This window comes from Pyrus communis, chromosome 1 (genome assembly GCF_963583255.1).
Source record: "Pyrus communis chromosome 1, drPyrComm1.1, whole genome shotgun sequence".
Taxonomy (NCBI): domain Eukaryota; kingdom Viridiplantae; phylum Streptophyta; class Magnoliopsida; order Rosales; family Rosaceae; genus Pyrus; species Pyrus communis.
Genome location: NC_084803.1, coordinates 13,913,990 through 13,931,506, shown reverse-complemented (window position 1 = coordinate 13,931,506; position 17,517 = coordinate 13,913,990). Strand labels below are relative to the sequence as shown.

Here is a 17,517-nt window from a genome sequence, read left to right as displayed (position 1 = left end):
GATCAGACTGAAAAATTTATTGTGCATTTGAATCAAAAGCAAAAGCATAAAACTATAAAATAAAAATAAAAATCACAATAAAATTGAAGAAAAGAAAAAGAAAAAAAGAAAGAAAGAAGAAAGAAGGGGTAATAAGTAAAGTGAGGTGAGGTGGTGGTGTGTTTGATGTGGGAAATCAGAAGCCAGAAGCGGTCTTGCCGCTCTGAAATCTGAATCACTGGGGTTTTTCTAAATTTCCGAAATAGAGAAAGGCCAGATTGTAAGTGGCTCTCTCTGACTCTGACTCTCCCTGAGGTAAAGGAACAGAAGAAAATAAAAGTAAAAGGGTTAGTAGCTGCAGTAAAAGCCCCAACAACACCGTACAATCTCTGATCAGGCCACCCAGACATGCACACACCAACTCTCTCTCTCTCTCTCTCTCTCTAGAGAATAATCATATTAAAGAAAATACTTTGCTACTCGCATCCGAAGTAAAACTTCTTGTGTTTTATTAATCACAGTTTAACGTGTGCGCTGAGATTTTTCACTTTCTTTAACGAATTACTTTTTGGTATGTGAAGCTACAATATGCTTGAATGAAGAATGTTCATTTCTCGGGCACGGGTGGATTATTTTAGTAATTAGTATCTTTCTTTTCAATTTATTTCATCCCGAATTCAAACATACTCTTTTTTTTTGTATAAATAGTGACACATAATATCGTTTGTAATAAAAATTATTACTTTTTCTAAAAGATGCAAGTAATTAATAACTTGTTTTGTTGGTCTATTAATTTTAGCTTTTAAAGTGAATAAATAAAAATAATAAATAAACAGGAATGCAAAAGAAAGAAAAAATGATCGTGAAGAAAACATCATTTTTCTACTAATAATAATGATTTTTTTTGTTACTCTTTTTCTAATAAGTGTTTACTGTTTATTTGTTTACATATTCACTTGGCTTTAGTTTCTGCATTTCCGTAGAGTTGTCAGACACAAGAGCTGCCACAGCTGCAGCAGCTTAGATGCAGAGTCAGAAGCAACAGAGGTACAGTCATAATATTTGCAGAGTCAGAGAGAGAGAGAGGAGAGAGAGGGGAGGTGGGGAAATGGCAATGGCAAGCAGCAGAGGCAGCAGCGGCAGTACTGTAATCAGAACCATTAGTTTTATCCATGTACAGAAGATTCTGCAGCTAAATGGTCCCTGAAAATAAATATACCTATTAGCAACTCTCCTCTCTCTCTTTCCCTCTCTCTCTCTCTCTCTCCCCCCAACCCTTCTCTCTTCTTTGTTTCTGCACTCTGAAATCTGAAATAAACCAGTCTCAGGTTTCATCTTTTCTTTCTCTCTCTCTTTGTCTTTGGTTTCTTTGAAAACCAAGTTTCTGGTTTTCTGCTCTTTCTTCCTTCCTTCTGATTTGGGAAATAATTAAAAAATAGTATGAGTAGCACTGGAAGAAGCGGCAGGTTTCCTTTCACTCCATCTCAGTGGCAGGAGCTTGAGCACCAAGCTCTTATCTACAAGTACATGGTTTCTGGAATCTCCATCCCTCCTGATCTCCTCTTCTCCCTCAAAAGAAGCTCCTGTAGCTTGGACTCCCCTCTCCCTCCAAAGATCTTCTCTCACCACCCTCCTCACAGTAAGCCTCTCTCCCTCTCTCAATCTAAAATGAAGGGAACTTTATACTTTTGAGTGCATATTATTTCTGGGTTTTGTAAAAGAAATGCAACTTTGAAGTTTTGAGTGCATAATATTTGTTGGTTTTGTGAAATGAATGGAACTTTGAAGTTTTGAGTTGTGGGCTTTTTCTTGCAGTTGGATGGAACTGTTTCCAGATGGGATTAGGAAGAAAAATAGACCCAGAGCCAGGAAGGTGCAGAAGAACAGATGGGAAAAAATGGAGGTGCTCAAAAGAGGCGTTTCTGGATTCGAAATACTGCGAGAGGCACATGCACAGAGGGAAAAACCGTTCAAGAAAGCCTGTGGAAGTTCTCAAAACATCAAAGTCATCAAACACTTCAACAATTACCACCAAAATCAACACTTGTTCGGCTTCTCCAAGTCCTGCAGCTTTTCATTCCCTTTCCTCATCGCTCTCTTCTCTCTCCTCCTCTGATTCCCACCCTTACCCTTTCCTCTATCATCATCACTCACCTTCTCCAAGGCCTCCCGGAATTGGATTCCCACATCAAGAGAGAAACGCTACTTCCTTGTTTTTGGACTCTGGTTCTTATCCCCAACCCAGCTCAGAATACAGGTTTGTCCCAAACACAAAATTATGCTACTTATTTTCCTGCATCTGTTTTAAGCATTTTAGGGCAGTTAAGGGCGGTGTGTTTGTCCTCGATGCTTACCCGGCCCTTATGCCGGTTGGCTAGAGTAGTGTGCACGTCCTAAGTTTAAGTCGGTCATGTCAGTGTGCCTGTCCTTATTTATTGCTTGTGGGTTTAGGCCGGTTGACCATAGCAACGTAGACGAATTTGGTTTAAGCCGGTCGGCCGGGCGGTGTGCCCTTTGTGAGTTTATGCCGGTTGGCGAGAGCAATGTGCCTGTCTGTGATTTATGCCGGTTGGCCAGAGCAGTGTTCGTTCTTTAGACTATTGAGCTTGTTTGCCCTCTATGCAAATTAAGTAGTTTAAAATATCGTATTGTCAAGAAAAAATTTGTTGATTGTAGTTGTGTTTTTGTTGTTATTGGTTGGAGAAGAAACAGGTATGCTTACGGGATGAAGGAGGAGGTGGATGAACATGCATTCTTCTCAGAGCCTTCAGGCACAGTGAGACGCTTCTCTGGCTCTTCATCCTTGGACGATTCCTGGCAGTTCACACCGCTCACAATTAGTACTTCTTCGTCTTCGAAACAGAGAAGCTGCTCTGCTTTTCAGAGTGATCAGCAGGATCAGCAGCTTCAGAGCATCAAACATCAAAAGCAAGATCATCATCATCAGCAGCAGCAGCATTACTACGCTATGGACCGAAATGAAGGATCCCAGAAGACCATTCATCGATTCTTCGACGAATGGCCCCCTAAAGATAAAGATTCGTGGCTCGATTTGGATGATAAATCATCGAACAGCGGATCGGTTTCCACCACCAGGCTCTCAATCTCCATTCCTACGTCTGGTCATGACTTCCCCGTCTTCACCTCAAGACATCACAATAGTAAGCTGACTTACAAATGCATTTACTTGTGAGTTTGTTTATGATATAAGCAAATATTTACTCTAAGCCCTTAAATTAATTCAAACTACGGAAAGAGATTCAAACTCGGGTGCATCTGCTTTAGCTAATGTGACTACAGTCACCTCAGTTAATTAGCCAATACAGTGTCCATAATTATTCAGACCCAGTTGAGATCTTTGTCTAATAAGTTCCATATGTTTTTGGTTTTTTGCAGATGGCTGAGTTTTTTCCAGTACTCGTTCTCTGAATCAAAGGCCAAAACTGTACTTGCAGGGTGTCACTACTTTATTTTCATTTTAGTGTGTGTGTGTAATGCAATGTCTAATTAGTATTGGAATATTTATTTTTAATTATTTTATTTTAATTTAATATTATGTCTGAATGTGGTTGAATCGGATTATTGTGTTCTAAATGAAGGGTCCTAACTCCTAAGTCTTTCTCTGACAATCTCTGACAATCTTGGTTGATGTCCTGGTCTTCATCATAAATAGTTCCAAATGAGTCAGCCCAAATCTGGTTTATTTATTTTTTGGTTGAATCAGATTATTTTTGATGTTTTGTGTTTGAAGACATAATTGAGGAGGGGACCCAAATGGACCCAAGATTTTGGCTAAAATATTTGTCAGTGCTGACTCTGAGACTCTGAGCTTCCACAGTTCAACCCAGGTTCTGTTGGCAAAAGAGTAAACTCCAATCTTTCCTTGGAAATCTCTGAACCCAAGGCTACAAGCATTCATCACCCTTATAAATACATCCACCAGCCACTATAATTTGGAAAATAAGTCTCTCTCTCTCCTCCCCTTTCTGTGTGTCTACTTTCGTTTCTAGCATATTATAAATGTTTTTGGACGGCCAAAATGAAAGTAGAACACGTGAGGGGAGAGAGAATCCGACTCCTATCATAATGGCCTTTCCTTCTTCTCTATAGCAAAACTTTGAGAAAGCTGTTTAATCAGGGTATTTTCACATTAGGTGGATGAACGCGGAAATGGAGTCGACTTAAATCAATATACATGGGGTCTCATACTTTGGTGACAGATGTTTTACAATACGCGGTCTAGGTGCTTCTACACAAACTTTTCTCCTTTCTTGAGAGCTAGCCGAAAAAAGACTCCTCAGGAATCAGGACCATGGATGTGCCTCCACCTCTTTCAAAAGGAAACTTTAGTAAGGCTTCCTGACACTCTTGCACCTGGTGTGACCAACGTGTAATTGAATATGACTAAAATACATGCTTTTGTAAGAGTTGACCTACTAATGATTCGGTTTGAGCGTCCATAAGTTTTCCTCATTCCTTAGGAGGTAAATGAAAAACAGTTGGCTTCGCGATCACTCGTGTCAGAAAAATTACATTTTGACATGTGTATTGTGAATTTCCATGCGTGCAACACTGAGATTTGCAGATTTAAGAAACTGATCCTTTACATTTAGGGTAATGCTATCTACACATCCATTTTTACCTCTCACATCCTTGTTAATTTGTCCGTTGATATTCTTCAATCCATTTGACGCAATGATAAAAAATTGAGAGAAATATGTGAGAAGTAAAAATAAGTGTGTAGATAGCACTGCCCTACGTTTAAATTAGCTCTGTTTACAGTCCTCCTGCTCTTTTTTAACCTTTGTATTTCCATATGGGGTGTGCTATCCACACACCCCATTTTATTTCTCACACACCCTTTGTTAATTTCTATTCATTGATCTTTTTCAATTCATCCGATCCGATGGTCGAAAATTAAAAAGGTGTGTGAGAAGTAAAAAAAGGTACGTGGATATCACATCCCTTTCCATATATTCAGATATTTATGGGTAAAAGAAACCAGAAAAAGGAAAACAACAAAGGGTAAAAGGAAGAGATGCACGTGCACCAGCTATATATTTCCTTTAAAAAGTATAAATATGACAGGCAGTAGATTTACAGAGATAATATTTTGGTGAATTGGACAATGCAGATACACTACTGTTTTTATAAAATTACACAAAAATTTAGTCCCAAAAAAGCTTTCAAAAGATGCCAACCACTCTGCTGCTTCATACAAAAGAGCTAGCTGCCAATTCTTCAGGTATTAAATAGAATATTTATGTTGGATCCCAAGCATTTAAATCATAATTTACAATTAACTCTAACTAATGATTCTACAAACTTAGGCATGTGCAGAAAATCCTCTTCACTCGGTACCAAAGATGGATAGCCGTCTGCACTCCAAAATGAATATTTTATAAATAGAGGCTAAAAGAGATCGTGAAAATCACTAGCCTGCGATGAAATAGCGGAGAAAAGGGGAAAAAAGGTGGGAATGGACCCTTTCGATATTGTAGTGCTTTCTTGGGGCTAAAGTTAGTTGTTAAAAGTTAAACCTGCAGAACCAGAAAAAAGAAAGCATGGCGTGAAAGTTGTTTAGTCATAGAAACGAGGCAGCAGAGGAAGCTTTAAGCAGAAGCAGCACTATGTAATCTGAATGGTGCAGAAGCCAGTGTTGAGTGAGTGGGTCTCTGGTTAGGTATAAGTGCTTTTCAGAGAAGTGCTTTTCAGATAGAAGTGCTTTCAGATTTCAGCACGTTCAGAGAAGTTAGATGTGATGTGCACTCTCACGTCTCACGGTCTCAATCCTCACATGTCTCAGAATCTGAGTGGGTTTTGTTTTGTCCATCAAATACCTCAGTTTCGGAAAGAACAGAAAGCAGAAAGCTCTCAGCTTATGCACTGTCGTTTCAACTCAAGGAGAAATCAACCCGTCACAGATGCACGGCGTTCCTGCTGAACCACACAATGCATCTCTATCGACGACTGACAATTGCCAACAGGACGACCAACAGAAAAACAAAGCACCGGCACATCAACTGTCTAACTAAGAAAGTTCATGCCTTAATTTAAAGATTATTATTTGTTCAGAATTGTAAGACATATTTACCGCTGATCTTGTAGAGCTCAACATAATGAAGGGATCTTAATCCTCATCGTCAAGATCGGCGTCTCCATTCTGCTTATCATCGTCAAGAGCTCAACATAATGTGGATTTAGGTGTTCAGCTAGCAGATTCACACAAACCAGTTCTTAAAAATCCACAAGGTCAGAACACATCAGAGAGTAATATAGAGAATTGATTACCTGGGAATCATTTGGGTCGACTTTTGTGGCCTTCCTCATAAATTCCAAGGCCTTCTCAGTCTGCCCAAGCTGAACGTATACGTGCCCAAGGACCTATGGGTAAGGGAAATTGAAAAGGTACAAAAACAATCCAAAAAATGGATCATTTAACATTATTCCATTTCAAGTTTCAACTCACTTTCAATGTGTCACTATTAACAGGGTAAACCTCCAAAACCTTTTCAAAGTTCGACAGCGAACTTCTAAGATATCCCATCTTCAGTTGTACTTGTCCCAAACCTGTCGCAAAGAGCCCAATATTATGAAAGAACTAAGTGAATGCGAACAATGTTACATGACTAATCATGCTTCAACAATGTGCTGAAAATGTCATAGGCCTGGTTGAAGTATGCATGCCAATGCAAACAATGACAACAAAGGATGTGGATCCACAAAAAAAAATAGAGAGAGAAATTATGTTGAAGTCTGCAGAAGGTACATTACATACATCATAATCGTTACAAATACTATGCCAACACATCACTCTCATGACAAGTGTAAGCACAGAAGATTGTTAATGGCTGATGGTAACTGACCATAATAAGGAAATACGAACTCATGGGGTTTACTGATCTCCTTGACGGATGCCATGTAGTAAACTCCAGCCTTATCATAGTCACCCTGCAATCCAGCAACAACAAACAGATGTAACATTTAGAATCCTGGTTGCATGGCTAAAATTAATGGCCTTGATTGCATTAAATCAAATGAGGCCTCAAGACTAACAATTTATCTTCACTTGTTTGAAAGTGTTCATTTCCAGCAGCAAGTTAGTAACTAAAATTACTGACAATTTCATCATGGGTTCACCTTAGGAATTTGTTTAGCTAGACACCACATTAGAAAGCATAGTAGCATCTGGAACCAAAATGTGGCCTAAAATTAATCATTCAATGAACAATCAACCCACATCTACAGAGACACGCATAGAAGCCGCCAAAAAGCATTGACGTTGTACAGCAGAAAACTCTTTCCACCTCAAAATGTTTAACCAACACAATATAGAAAATGTGAAGAACCCCATCAACATTATAATACCAAGAAAAAGAAAGACCTTTTCGTTTAAAAAGTAAAAAGCATAGCTTTTCCTAACCTTGCTATGGTAAGATCGTGCTAAATTGTAGTAGGAATGTGACTTTGTCGGTCCATGGTTGGTCACAGCCAATGCAGTTTCAGTTAGTTGCTCAACCAGAAAGTGCTGACCAGTGTAGAAAAAATGGTTTGCCAAATAATTCGAGGCCATTGCACAATAAGGGTATATCTCAAAAGCTCTCTGCATTTTCTCCATTCCTTTCCTTATTCCAGCAGTTATTAAGTATAATATAGCCTGAATGTTAGACTACTCGTTGAAAGAGAGAAGGATGCCCATGATATCAATAATCAATCGACCTAAATAAACAGTATCCAATCAAGAATTGCAAGTGCAACAAGAGCCTCAACATTTTCTGGATCTAACTCAAACACAATCAATTCAAAGACAAATAACAAATTCTAGAGGTTAGAATGTATGCATTCTTGTGTTCTTTCCATTAGCAAACAGTGGGATTGAAAATACAAACCTTGTAGAGCTCCAATGAATCTGAATAGTGCCCACGATTGAATTCAACGCATGCCTGCAGATATCAGCGGCAAATTGTTTACAAATCACAACAAATTGAAGTGTTTATCCACTAACCAAGTGAGTCCCAATTTGTTCTCTCTGGGGCAACCAGGTCTGTTTCTGTTATATTTCAAATGAGTTCCCCCTGAATCTCAATGTAAATTTTATTTCCCTAGCTGCTATCTGCCGTTAAAATATCCACCCCAGTGTACCTTTGCCAATTTTCCTCTTAAATATTTTGCTAGCCAGAGCACCATAATCGATCATGGATTCCTGGATAGCCAAGTACATCACATGGTGGACACCCAACAAAAGTTTTGCACCCATAATCAAAAGACTATAGAATGAATTATTGAAAGTAAAAGAGACAGCGTTCAAGTTTTGATGCACTGATAAAGCATAGACAGGGAAGAGCAATAAGTAAAAAGCTACGAATATCTTCTGTTTTGCTTTTCATATACTGAAATTTTCATCACATTTTCATGCATGTAATCCATGAAAACGGCAGGCATAATTGCATTGTTAATCAGATAAATTCAATGAATATACCAGACCCAAAAGGGCAGTAACATTTTCTCGGTCTCCTTCTAGTACAATCTTGAATGCAGAAAATGCCTTGAGGATGTCGATGATATCATTAGCTTCCTTAGGGAGCTGATCCAGAACCACCCGCACCTCCTCCTCCGAGTTCTGCACCGGTACGTACACGCACGCCATTGATTCCGCAAATCACACAAAAACTGAGAAAGCACCCTAGCTCCGCCTTGCATATCTTCTCGGCTTCGCGAACTGGCCGGAGAATGTGAACGGATGCCGCCAATTGGACGCAAAGAACGCAACTTTTCTGGGAATTTTGGGGTTGGAGATTGAGAGAAGACGAAGACGCTCACACAGTCACTCTCTGCCTTCTGCTGTCTCTCCTCATGTACCAAGGCTCTCTTCTTGTACTTTCTTTAAACCGCCTCGCGCTAAAAAGCAGGGACTCCTTTGTAAATAAAATAAACAAAAGGGACTTAATTTTCAACCTCGGTTTTACTTTGCTCTTAGGACCTTTCAATTTTAATTCGATTTAGTCCTTGAAAAACACTGAATTTGATTTCGCCCTTTAAAAACTTTGAATTCGATCTCGTCCCTATAAACTTTGTATTCGTGCTCGGCCAACTATTATATTTTCTGTTAATTTCATCACATGATGCTCACGACTAAACTTCGAAAGACATATAAGTCAATGTCTAATAATTTTTCTAGTTGATGTCATTATTAATTTAAAACTTTTATTTATGATAGTCATATTCGAGAACATAAGATGCTCGCTATTGTTAAAAATGTATTGAACTAGCGGTGTATTGAGCCGCGTCGTGGAAACACAAAAAAATATCTCGTACTAGAAAACAAAAAAAAGGTTAATGTATGAGCTAAAAATTTTCTTTTAGTTACATTTAAGAAAATGAATAATGAACTTATCCCAATTTCAACATTATTTCATGTATTTTGCTACTTGAGCTAATCTCAACGACTTGAAATTTTGATGACTAAATTATAATAACTTAATTGTAAATTCATAATTCGCAGCAATCGAACTTACAATATTTCACTTAGAAAAAACGATGAATATTGTATGTAAAAAAGTTTATAAAAAAGGGCTTATGTGTGTTCAATTAAAAGTTTAAAGGATTTTGAAAAAAATTTACATATTCAAATGTATTTAATTTAATCTATGGAAATTCAGTGATTCAGTTAGGATTAAAAATACATATAATACTTCATAAAAATCCGAATGTATGCATTCAAGATTTTAAACTAGTTAATAAAAATATTCAATTATACTTTAATTTTAAAATCTATTAATAAAGAATGGTTTAACAAACTTGGAGAAATTTTTTTTTTTTTTTTTGGTAAACAAACGATAGAAAGTAAATTAACAAAATGTAATTTAAATAGACTTTTAACGAAAATCAAACGTAATCCCACTCATTTGTCTTCTTAAAATCGCGTAAAATTCATTTACACCCTCCCTTTCTCCCTCCTCTACCATCTGTCTTTCCTCTCAGCTCGGCCTCCAGGTATCTCTCTCTCCTGCTACCTGAAATTTCCCCTTTTTTTGTAGATTTTTGTTCAGTCTCATCTTCCGTTTACCTCTCAAATTCTTTGCTCATTGATTCTGGAGCTTATGCATTTGCATCCCAATTTCTTTTACTTCTGCTTATCTCACTAAAACCCTTCATCTCCTCCGTCAGTGTCCTACATCGACTGCAAAATCCTAATCAGAAACCTCCGATATCCGAGGCAATGCCGCTCAAATGGTAATCACTGAAAACCCTAATCACATATTCGGACAATTTATATATAATAAAGTTTTGTGCTTGATTTTTGCGGTGTTGCAATTTTAGGGTTTTGCATTGGCAGCCCAACGCAGGGACGACGGTCAACAGTCAGATCATAAACGAAGTCACGCAGTGCGTCGAGAGCATCAATGGCGTCAAGGAAGGCAGGTGGAAAGCCACCATCACCTTCTACAAACCCATACTGCGAGGTAAATTACTAAATATCTCATATTTTATGTTTTTATTTGTTTTGTTTTTCTATCTTGTCTGTGGGTTTTGTTAATTGTTTGAAAAATTAGATTTTGATATGGTACATTGTATGTGCATCATCAGAGTCCTCTTTAACGGGGGAGGCCGCGCGTGATTTTCTGGGGATTGCGCTGCCGGAGCAACCCAGTAAGTACTACCTGATAATGCGGTTGCAGCGGATAATTCTCGAGGCAGATTCATCAATTCAGACGATTATGGAGAAGTTACAGTCTTACAAATCAAGGGTCTCGCTTTATTTTGAGGTTTTCCCCCTCCTTCCCCCTTCAATTGGTGTAGTTGGAAGGTGTGGTGTTCTGAATTTTGGAGGTTGAAATTGAGAAAATGGTTTTATTTGATTCTTTGGTGGTTTATGGTTTAATCTGTAGGGGTTTCATTATCAACTCGGGGACTTCCAATTGAGAGTGGGGAAAGTTATTCCTACTCATTCAGAAAATTTGAGAGGAATAGTTATGGAGGTATGGACTTGCTCTAGGCTTTAAATTTGGTTGAGATCTGATTAGTTTTTCTTTTCACGGGGTTCGCCATTTCGATATTTAGCAAACTTATGAGTGTTTAAGAAGTTAGATGTGCATTTTAAAATATATTAGAAATTTGACTAGGGTTGCAATTTAAGAAGTGCCTTTTTGTTTTATTCGAGTGTTTTTGACGGTTGTTTAGGATCTCTTTGTTGGAAGAGTTAATGCTGATAGTAATGCTGACGAAAGTAGTTTTCTTGTTTAGATACCTCGATTAGAGTTTGTTTGCACGCTAGATTGGAATACATGCTGAAGTACTCTTTGCTGAGCAGTGTGAATAACCAAGCTCTGGCAATTTATGAAAAGTCGGTTTCTTTATTATTGTTCTAAGCTTTCACCTTATAGATTAACGACGTCAAATATTTCCGTTGGATTGATTTCTGGATCTCCCTGTTAACTTCAATTACTTCCCATAGAAAGGCAAATTTGCAATTCTGAGAAATAATTTCATGTTGTCATTGTACTAGATCCTTGTTAATTGAAGTTACTTATGTTCTGCAGCTGGAGTACCTTCCCATTTCTTCGATGGAAAAAGCGAGGCAAGTCATGGAAGAGTTCATGGATATTTGGCAGCAGGCTTTGGCGAAAAGATCATTGCCAGGACACTTCATGCATGTGGAACCAAACTTTTCCGAGTATGGCCTTGGAGACCAATATACTTCACAACATACTGCTGTCCAGTATGCTGCCATTATGGCTCAACTCATTGCAACCGTTCAAGCAGTGCAGCAATCGGCAAGAAATTAGGAAGCAAGAAAAATAATTTGATGTATGTCATGTCACTTGTCAACTAGTTTGATGAACGGATGATTCCATTGCCGTATGTTCTTAGCACTGGCACTCCTGTTTGAATATAAGAGGTTGGGGAGGAATGAAGTATGCGGGTTCGATTGTCCATGGAAGACAAGAAATCAAATGGTAGTATCTTGAGAACCTTTTCGATCACCTTGTTAATTAGGGTTTGGAGTAACGCTGTTTCTCCGTTTATTTTCTGTGCTCATTTCGACATGATCATATTTCCACATCCCTAATGTCCAGAACTTCGTTCTTGTTTCTCTGACAGACTATGAACATATGATATCAGAGAGGGAAAGAGATCCTCTCTGGATCTCTCCCACCAAAGCCTAAGGATCAAGTGATTTGGATCCTTGAAATCTGATCCAACGGCTACAAAAAGGGGGTCCTTTTAGAAGTTATAATAATTTTAACCGTTAGATCAAATTTCAATAGTTCAGATCATTTGATCCTTGAGCTTTGGTGGGAGAGATCCGGAGAGGATCTCTTTCCATCAGAGAGGAATTGACAAGAAACGGAACCATTTTTGTGGGGAAAAGTTTTCTTTTTTGAAAAAGAAAAGGATTTGTTCTGTTGATAAAGCTCTTGAAATAATCGGCAAGGCGTACATATGTACATATACATAAACAAAACAATGATTAGGAGTTCCCCACAAAATAATAAACCTCTTGAAAAATGATAATTTTACTACATTGGTTCATTGTCACGGTGGTGTCTTGTGCTAATAACACAAAGACGTATGAAAAAAAAGCTAACAGATGCTCTTATATTAATAGTACGGAACGCCACGTGGTATTTTAAAGCAATAATACAATATTACGAGAGAAAGTTAAAAGTTAAAACACATAACATTATGTTGTCTCGTGATAGTAATGTCGAAATCCTGAGTGAAACCGTTATACCTATCTCTTTCAACACGAGTCGTGACTAACCAAGTCAATCCACAAGCACATTTTAACCCGGGCCTTTCCATATGTGCTGAACAAAAGGGCCGCACGTCCAAGTGAAGCCGCACACTAGCACAACAGTGCCTTACCGCCCCTATAAAACCTCTGTTTGTTGGGCTTTGTGTCCATCAACCACCACTCTCTCTTCCAATACAGATTAGCAGGTTAGCCTCCACCACCACCATCATCATTCTCACTAGCACAACAGTGCCTCACCGCCCTTATAAAACCTCTGTTTGTTGGGCTTTGTGTCCATCAGCCACCACTCTCTCTTCCAATACAGATTAGCAGGTTAGCCTCCACCACCACCATCATCATTCTGCATAAAAAATAGCCCAAAGCAATAGTCTTGCGCGAACCAACTTGACCAAAATCATTTTTTTTTTTTTTTTGGCATTGGTTGAACATGTTTTTGATTTGGGTTTCTTGTTTACAATCATGGGTTACCAATTTTTTCTCTAATTTTATTTATATTTTATCTGAAGATTGCCGTTTAATCTCCAATGGAGGGAGAACCAGCTCCCAGAAAGGTTTGTTTGATAAGTACTTATATATATATATATATTTTGCAGCTAGTCAATTCTGTCTTGTTTTTGTTTCAATCGTTAAAAAGTTTTTACTTTTTGCGTTTTTTCTGATATTTGTTTGCTCGCTGCAGAGGAGATTCATACCGAAAACTGCCCCACGCCGGGTTCCGAAACCTGAAGTCAAAATGTATGCCACTTATGGTTAAAAGTTAAAACTCGAAAGCAATGCCTTTATGCCCTTTGTTGGTTTAATTTGATTTTTAACTTGTGTTGTTCTTAATCTCTTGATCTTCGATGAAGCGGGCCATGCGACTGAGGAGTCTGATGCTGAAAAGGCTAGGGATTGGCTGAAACGCTTCAGTGTATGGAACTGTGTTTTGGATTGATATCAATGTGTTGAGTGTTGAGAATGAATCCTCAACTTCCTTCACTGAGCAAATGTACTGAATTTCAGTTTTATCACAATATCTCATGTTATGTTTTGTTTTGTTTTTTCGTTGTTGGATGCTCTCATCTTATAGGAAAGATGCAAGGCCGAAAGTTGAAACGAAATGTAGGCTCTTCTAACTCTGCGTTGTGACTCTTGAATCCGGATTTAAGTAGGCCGGATATCATTGTTTACTTTATTTTGTCATCGGACTCCTGCAATTTACTCAGTTCAATGGAGTTAACCAACTTCAATAATCGGTAGTCCAATTGCGATAATGCTATAAATTTTTATACTTTTGATGTTTTGTTGGATTTGGTTGAGTTTGGCTTAAGTAGGGGGAAGTTGCACGTCATGATATGCATTTTCTGAAGCAGATAATATTGCCTACAATTTTGGGGGATTAGAATTGTTTTTCATTTGTTATTTAAATTTGCAGTGGCGCCTACACAAACTGCATTTGGTGGTGCTGCATCCACAATTCCACATCCATGAAAGTGTATGGTGATCCCAAAGGCGGGAATACTGATGGTATGGTGTCCTTCAATGTAGTCTTTTTGTTTATCTGCTAATGAGATGCTTATAGTACATCACCCTGGATTGTGGTTCTGCAGCTGCTGCCTCGGGCATGAAAGTGGAGAAAGAATACAGTTGGCCATGGGTAAGTTACGTTACGACTCAAATATGCATAGTTCTTGGTTTCTTCTATATCCCTCTTACTGAACGTTTTGTATGTGTGTCCGACTTTAGTTTGAATTAAATTTGGATGTTGTTGCAGAATCAGTACAGTTATTAACCTGTAACTCTCTCTCTCAGACTGCCTTATTCTGGAGATCCTGGTAAGTTGTAGAATGATTTCTTAAAAGGAAATACTACGTCGCACGAGGAAAGCATTAAGATTATCATTTTTGCAGCAACTTGACACATTTTAGCTGTTAAAGGTTGTCTAGGCATTGCTTTTTACGTTAAAGGATCCACATTTAAGAGGTGGATGACCACTTGGCTCGAGTCATTTCATTTTTGCATTCCATCTGATCAGATCGGTTTCATCTGCTGTCAAGGTTTACCTTGACTTGTGTTTCAATAAATGCACCTTATGTTCAGATGAGTCAACTTATGATGAAAATTCAAGAAACCAGCAAATGATCTTGATCTATTGGTTGGCATTCCGACAGTTAAAATTCAAACAGTCCATGCTTGTATCCTTTTATTTAATTTGAGAATTTGTTGACAGGACGAAAATAAGGCAACAAGTATGTTCTTTCTTCAGTCACCTCAATATCTGCCTACGATAAAACGATCAACTAAAGCAGATGGCCCTGAGGCAACAAAAAGCTCAGGGCGACCTGGAAGCGCATGCAATATGCAAAGTTTTGTGCTTTGTCTGGTTACCACCTCGCCACATGGGTAAGATGCTGGTGTACAGAAGTGGTGCTATCAAGCTGAAGCTAGGAGATAGCCTTTTTGATGTGAGTACATTTCGTAATAAAGAGGCTAAATCAAATGTCGTCTCTTGTCTTCCCCACTTTAGCCTTAACCGTTCATGCTGAAAATACCTTAAAAGAGATCTTATATTTCTGTGTGTTAACAAACTCGACTTAACTACGTTCTTGTATAAAATCTTGTCGATATTCTGCAGGTCTCCTCAGGAATGAAGTGTGGTTTTGCCCAGGATGTTGTGGTTATTAATGAGAACGAGAAGGGATTTGGTATTATCAGCGAGCTGAATAAGTGAGCCATTGCAACCCCAGATATTGACTCCGTTTTGGAAAGTATAGATGGTTTATTGTAGTTTCTTTTTTTGCCCTTTTACAATACAGTTTTCGTTTGTGAGAGTGAAAAACTGTGGCACTTTCTTCCTTCGACATTATCCAAGAAAACAAGTTCCAATAGGTAAGACTAAACACCTTGATAATATGCAGAAGAGTGGATTGTTTCAAGTGAACGTATTGCAACTAACCCTTTTTGTTCTGATGGCATTGAAATAAAGTCCATATTCTTTATGTGCTTGTGATGTTTCTAAGTTCTCTGTTTGCAAATAACATTACATCTTCAATTCTTCGTTTGACATTGGAAATCTTCTGCTCTTGTAAATCGGGTGTTCTTGATAGACATTACATCTGAATCCAATGCCGCAGACAAGACACTGCAGTCAAAGATCACATTGTGTTACCACTCTGTTGGGTCGATCTCTTTCGAGTGCATTTTTCTTAATCGCAGAATTACTGGAACAGACAATCCTAATGGTGGTGATATCTTTGTTGGGGCTCTCAGAAGACAATGAACTTAATAAGCAAACCCTAAATCTGGACTTTTTCACTATGAACAACACATTATATTTTTTTAGCACAAGCAAACCCGAAATGTAAAATCCACACAATTTGTGATTTCAAACCACAATATTGATTTCGTATTGACAGGCTTGTGCAACCCTAGCTAAATTTGGTGCAATGTGATTTCCATGTTGTGGTTGAAGAATAGTAACCGTATACGGAGCATGAGTGCAAGAAGGCAAGAGCTAGTGTTGCAGAAGTATAGCCAAAGCAACCTTTGCTCCCATTATGGCGAAATTCTGGCCCATGCATGTCCTTGGACCCCATCCAAATGGAAAGAACGCTTGCTGCTGTCCCCTCGATGCCTTGGAGACTCCTTCAGAGAATCTCTCCGGCTTGAATTCCCCTGCATCATCACCCCACAGCCAGGGATCATGGTGAATGAGTAGGGTTGGGAGAGTAATGTCAACTCCTGCCGGAATATTGAGATCTCTGATTTTGGTTTCCTTGTAAGTGTGTTGGTACCCAGGTATCGCCTGCAGATACAGCCTTAGAACTTCATTAAGTATCATGGTTACCTGCAAAAGAATTTGACACAACCATTTAGAAGGAGCTGCAAAGTTCTTTGTGATTTTAAGGGGTTTTCATGCAGAACGAGATGCTCACCATCTTCAAGTGGCTTATAGCTTCAAAATCAGGTTCATTTTTCCCACAAACTTGAAGGACTTCTTGCCTTGCCTTCTCTTGCCAGTCTGGGTGCATGGCTAAGACAATCAAGGTCCATGACCATGTTATCCAGTCTGAGGTGTTTCTTGGCCGGCAAGGTAAAACTGCTTGCACTCCTCTTATCACCTCTTCAACTGTCAGATACCTCGTTGCTTTTCGTGTTGCTTGCATTTTCTGATGAATCCTTCTGGTTATTAGACCGCAAGAGCACTCCTAGAAAGTCATCAACCCTTGAACCCCGGCCCTTATCGCGTTCATTTTCTTCTCAATTATGTTTCGTAGCATTGACGTGATGTCCTTGGCCAATTTCTTTCTCTGGTTCTTTTTTGTTTGAGCAAATTTGCACTCAAACAGTTAATAGCAGATGGAAAGCATAGATAGGTTTAGGTTTTAGACAATAGAAATGAACCTGAAACTAGGAATGTATAAGGTAGTCATTGCTTCAAACGGCAACACTAGAAGCTCTTTCTGAAGCTTGAAAACCCTCTTTCCTTCTTTGTACGTGCTTCCAAACGCTGCTTGGGAAATAACATCTGCACAGCGTCCTTCTCCAAGAGGAACACAAGGAATGAATCAGGGTTTAGGGACTGCAAAAACTGGCATCATTTCCTACAAGACAAATACAAGGAATGAATCATTCCGAAAAAGAATGGAGTCTCTGAAAGCAGAAACAGATTTTCGAGGCAATAGAAACCTTGAGTCTTTCCAAGTGGAAAGCAGGATTGATAATCCTTCCATGTTTTGCCCACTTCTCACCTCTAGACTTGCAAGTCCTCTAGTTAGGATGAGAATGAGAGGATTCAA

At 38.6% G+C, this 17,517-nt stretch overlaps 3 protein-coding genes and 2 long non-coding RNA genes across 6 annotated transcripts; 4 read left to right on the top strand and 1 right to left on the bottom strand.

Annotated features, from left to right (window-relative positions):
• The first annotated feature begins 965 nt into the window (after positions 1-965).
• On the top strand, positions 966-3,576 carry LOC137728715 (growth-regulating factor 1-like). Its single transcript, XM_068467466.1, has 4 exons — positions 966-1,618; positions 1,795-2,236; positions 2,686-3,140; positions 3,376-3,576. Exons 1-4 carry the CDS (start codon positions 1,420-1,422, stop codon positions 3,381-3,383), a joined length of 1,104 nt encoding a protein of 367 aa, XP_068323567.1. The 5' UTR covers positions 966-1,419; the 3' UTR covers positions 3,384-3,576.
• A 6,323-nt stretch (positions 3,577-9,899) lies between these two features.
• LOC137748413 (mediator of RNA polymerase II transcription subunit 20a-like) lies at positions 9,900-11,963 on the top strand. 2 transcript variants are annotated; one of them, XM_068488567.1, is made up of 6 exons: positions 9,900-9,972; positions 10,147-10,212; positions 10,300-10,442; positions 10,567-10,745; positions 10,869-10,958; positions 11,520-11,963. In XM_068488567.1, exons 2-6 carry the CDS (start codon positions 10,199-10,201, stop codon positions 11,763-11,765), a joined length of 672 nt encoding a protein of 223 aa, XP_068344668.1. In that variant the 5' UTR covers positions 9,900-9,972; positions 10,147-10,198; the 3' UTR covers positions 11,766-11,963. The 2 variants fall into 2 exon arrangements, with proteins under 2 accessions (XP_068344668.1, XP_068344660.1); XM_068488559.1 differs by having other exon boundaries at positions 10,077-10,212.
• A 1,285-nt stretch (positions 11,964-13,248) lies between these two features.
• On the top strand, positions 13,249-13,809 carry LOC137731156 (uncharacterized). Its single transcript, XR_011068242.1, has 3 exons — positions 13,249-13,290; positions 13,419-13,474; positions 13,588-13,809. It is a non-coding gene; the product is annotated as an uncharacterized lncRNA (long non-coding RNA).
• A 513-nt stretch (positions 13,810-14,322) lies between these two features.
• On the top strand, positions 14,323-15,687 carry LOC137729596 (uncharacterized). The gene is made up of 3 exons (XR_011068017.1): positions 14,323-14,375; positions 14,493-15,183; positions 15,354-15,687. It is a non-coding gene; the product is annotated as an uncharacterized lncRNA (long non-coding RNA).
• A 545-nt stretch (positions 15,688-16,232) lies between these two features.
• Positions 16,233-16,884, bottom strand: LOC137707924 (cytochrome P450 72A397-like). The gene is made up of 2 exons (XM_068446904.1): positions 16,654-16,884; positions 16,233-16,565 (listed from the first exon to the last, which is right to left on the bottom strand). The coding sequence occupies exons 1-2, from the start codon at positions 16,882-16,884 to the stop codon at positions 16,233-16,235; spliced, it is 564 nt and encodes a 187-aa protein (XP_068303005.1).
• Between the last annotated feature and the right edge of the window lie 633 nt (positions 16,885-17,517).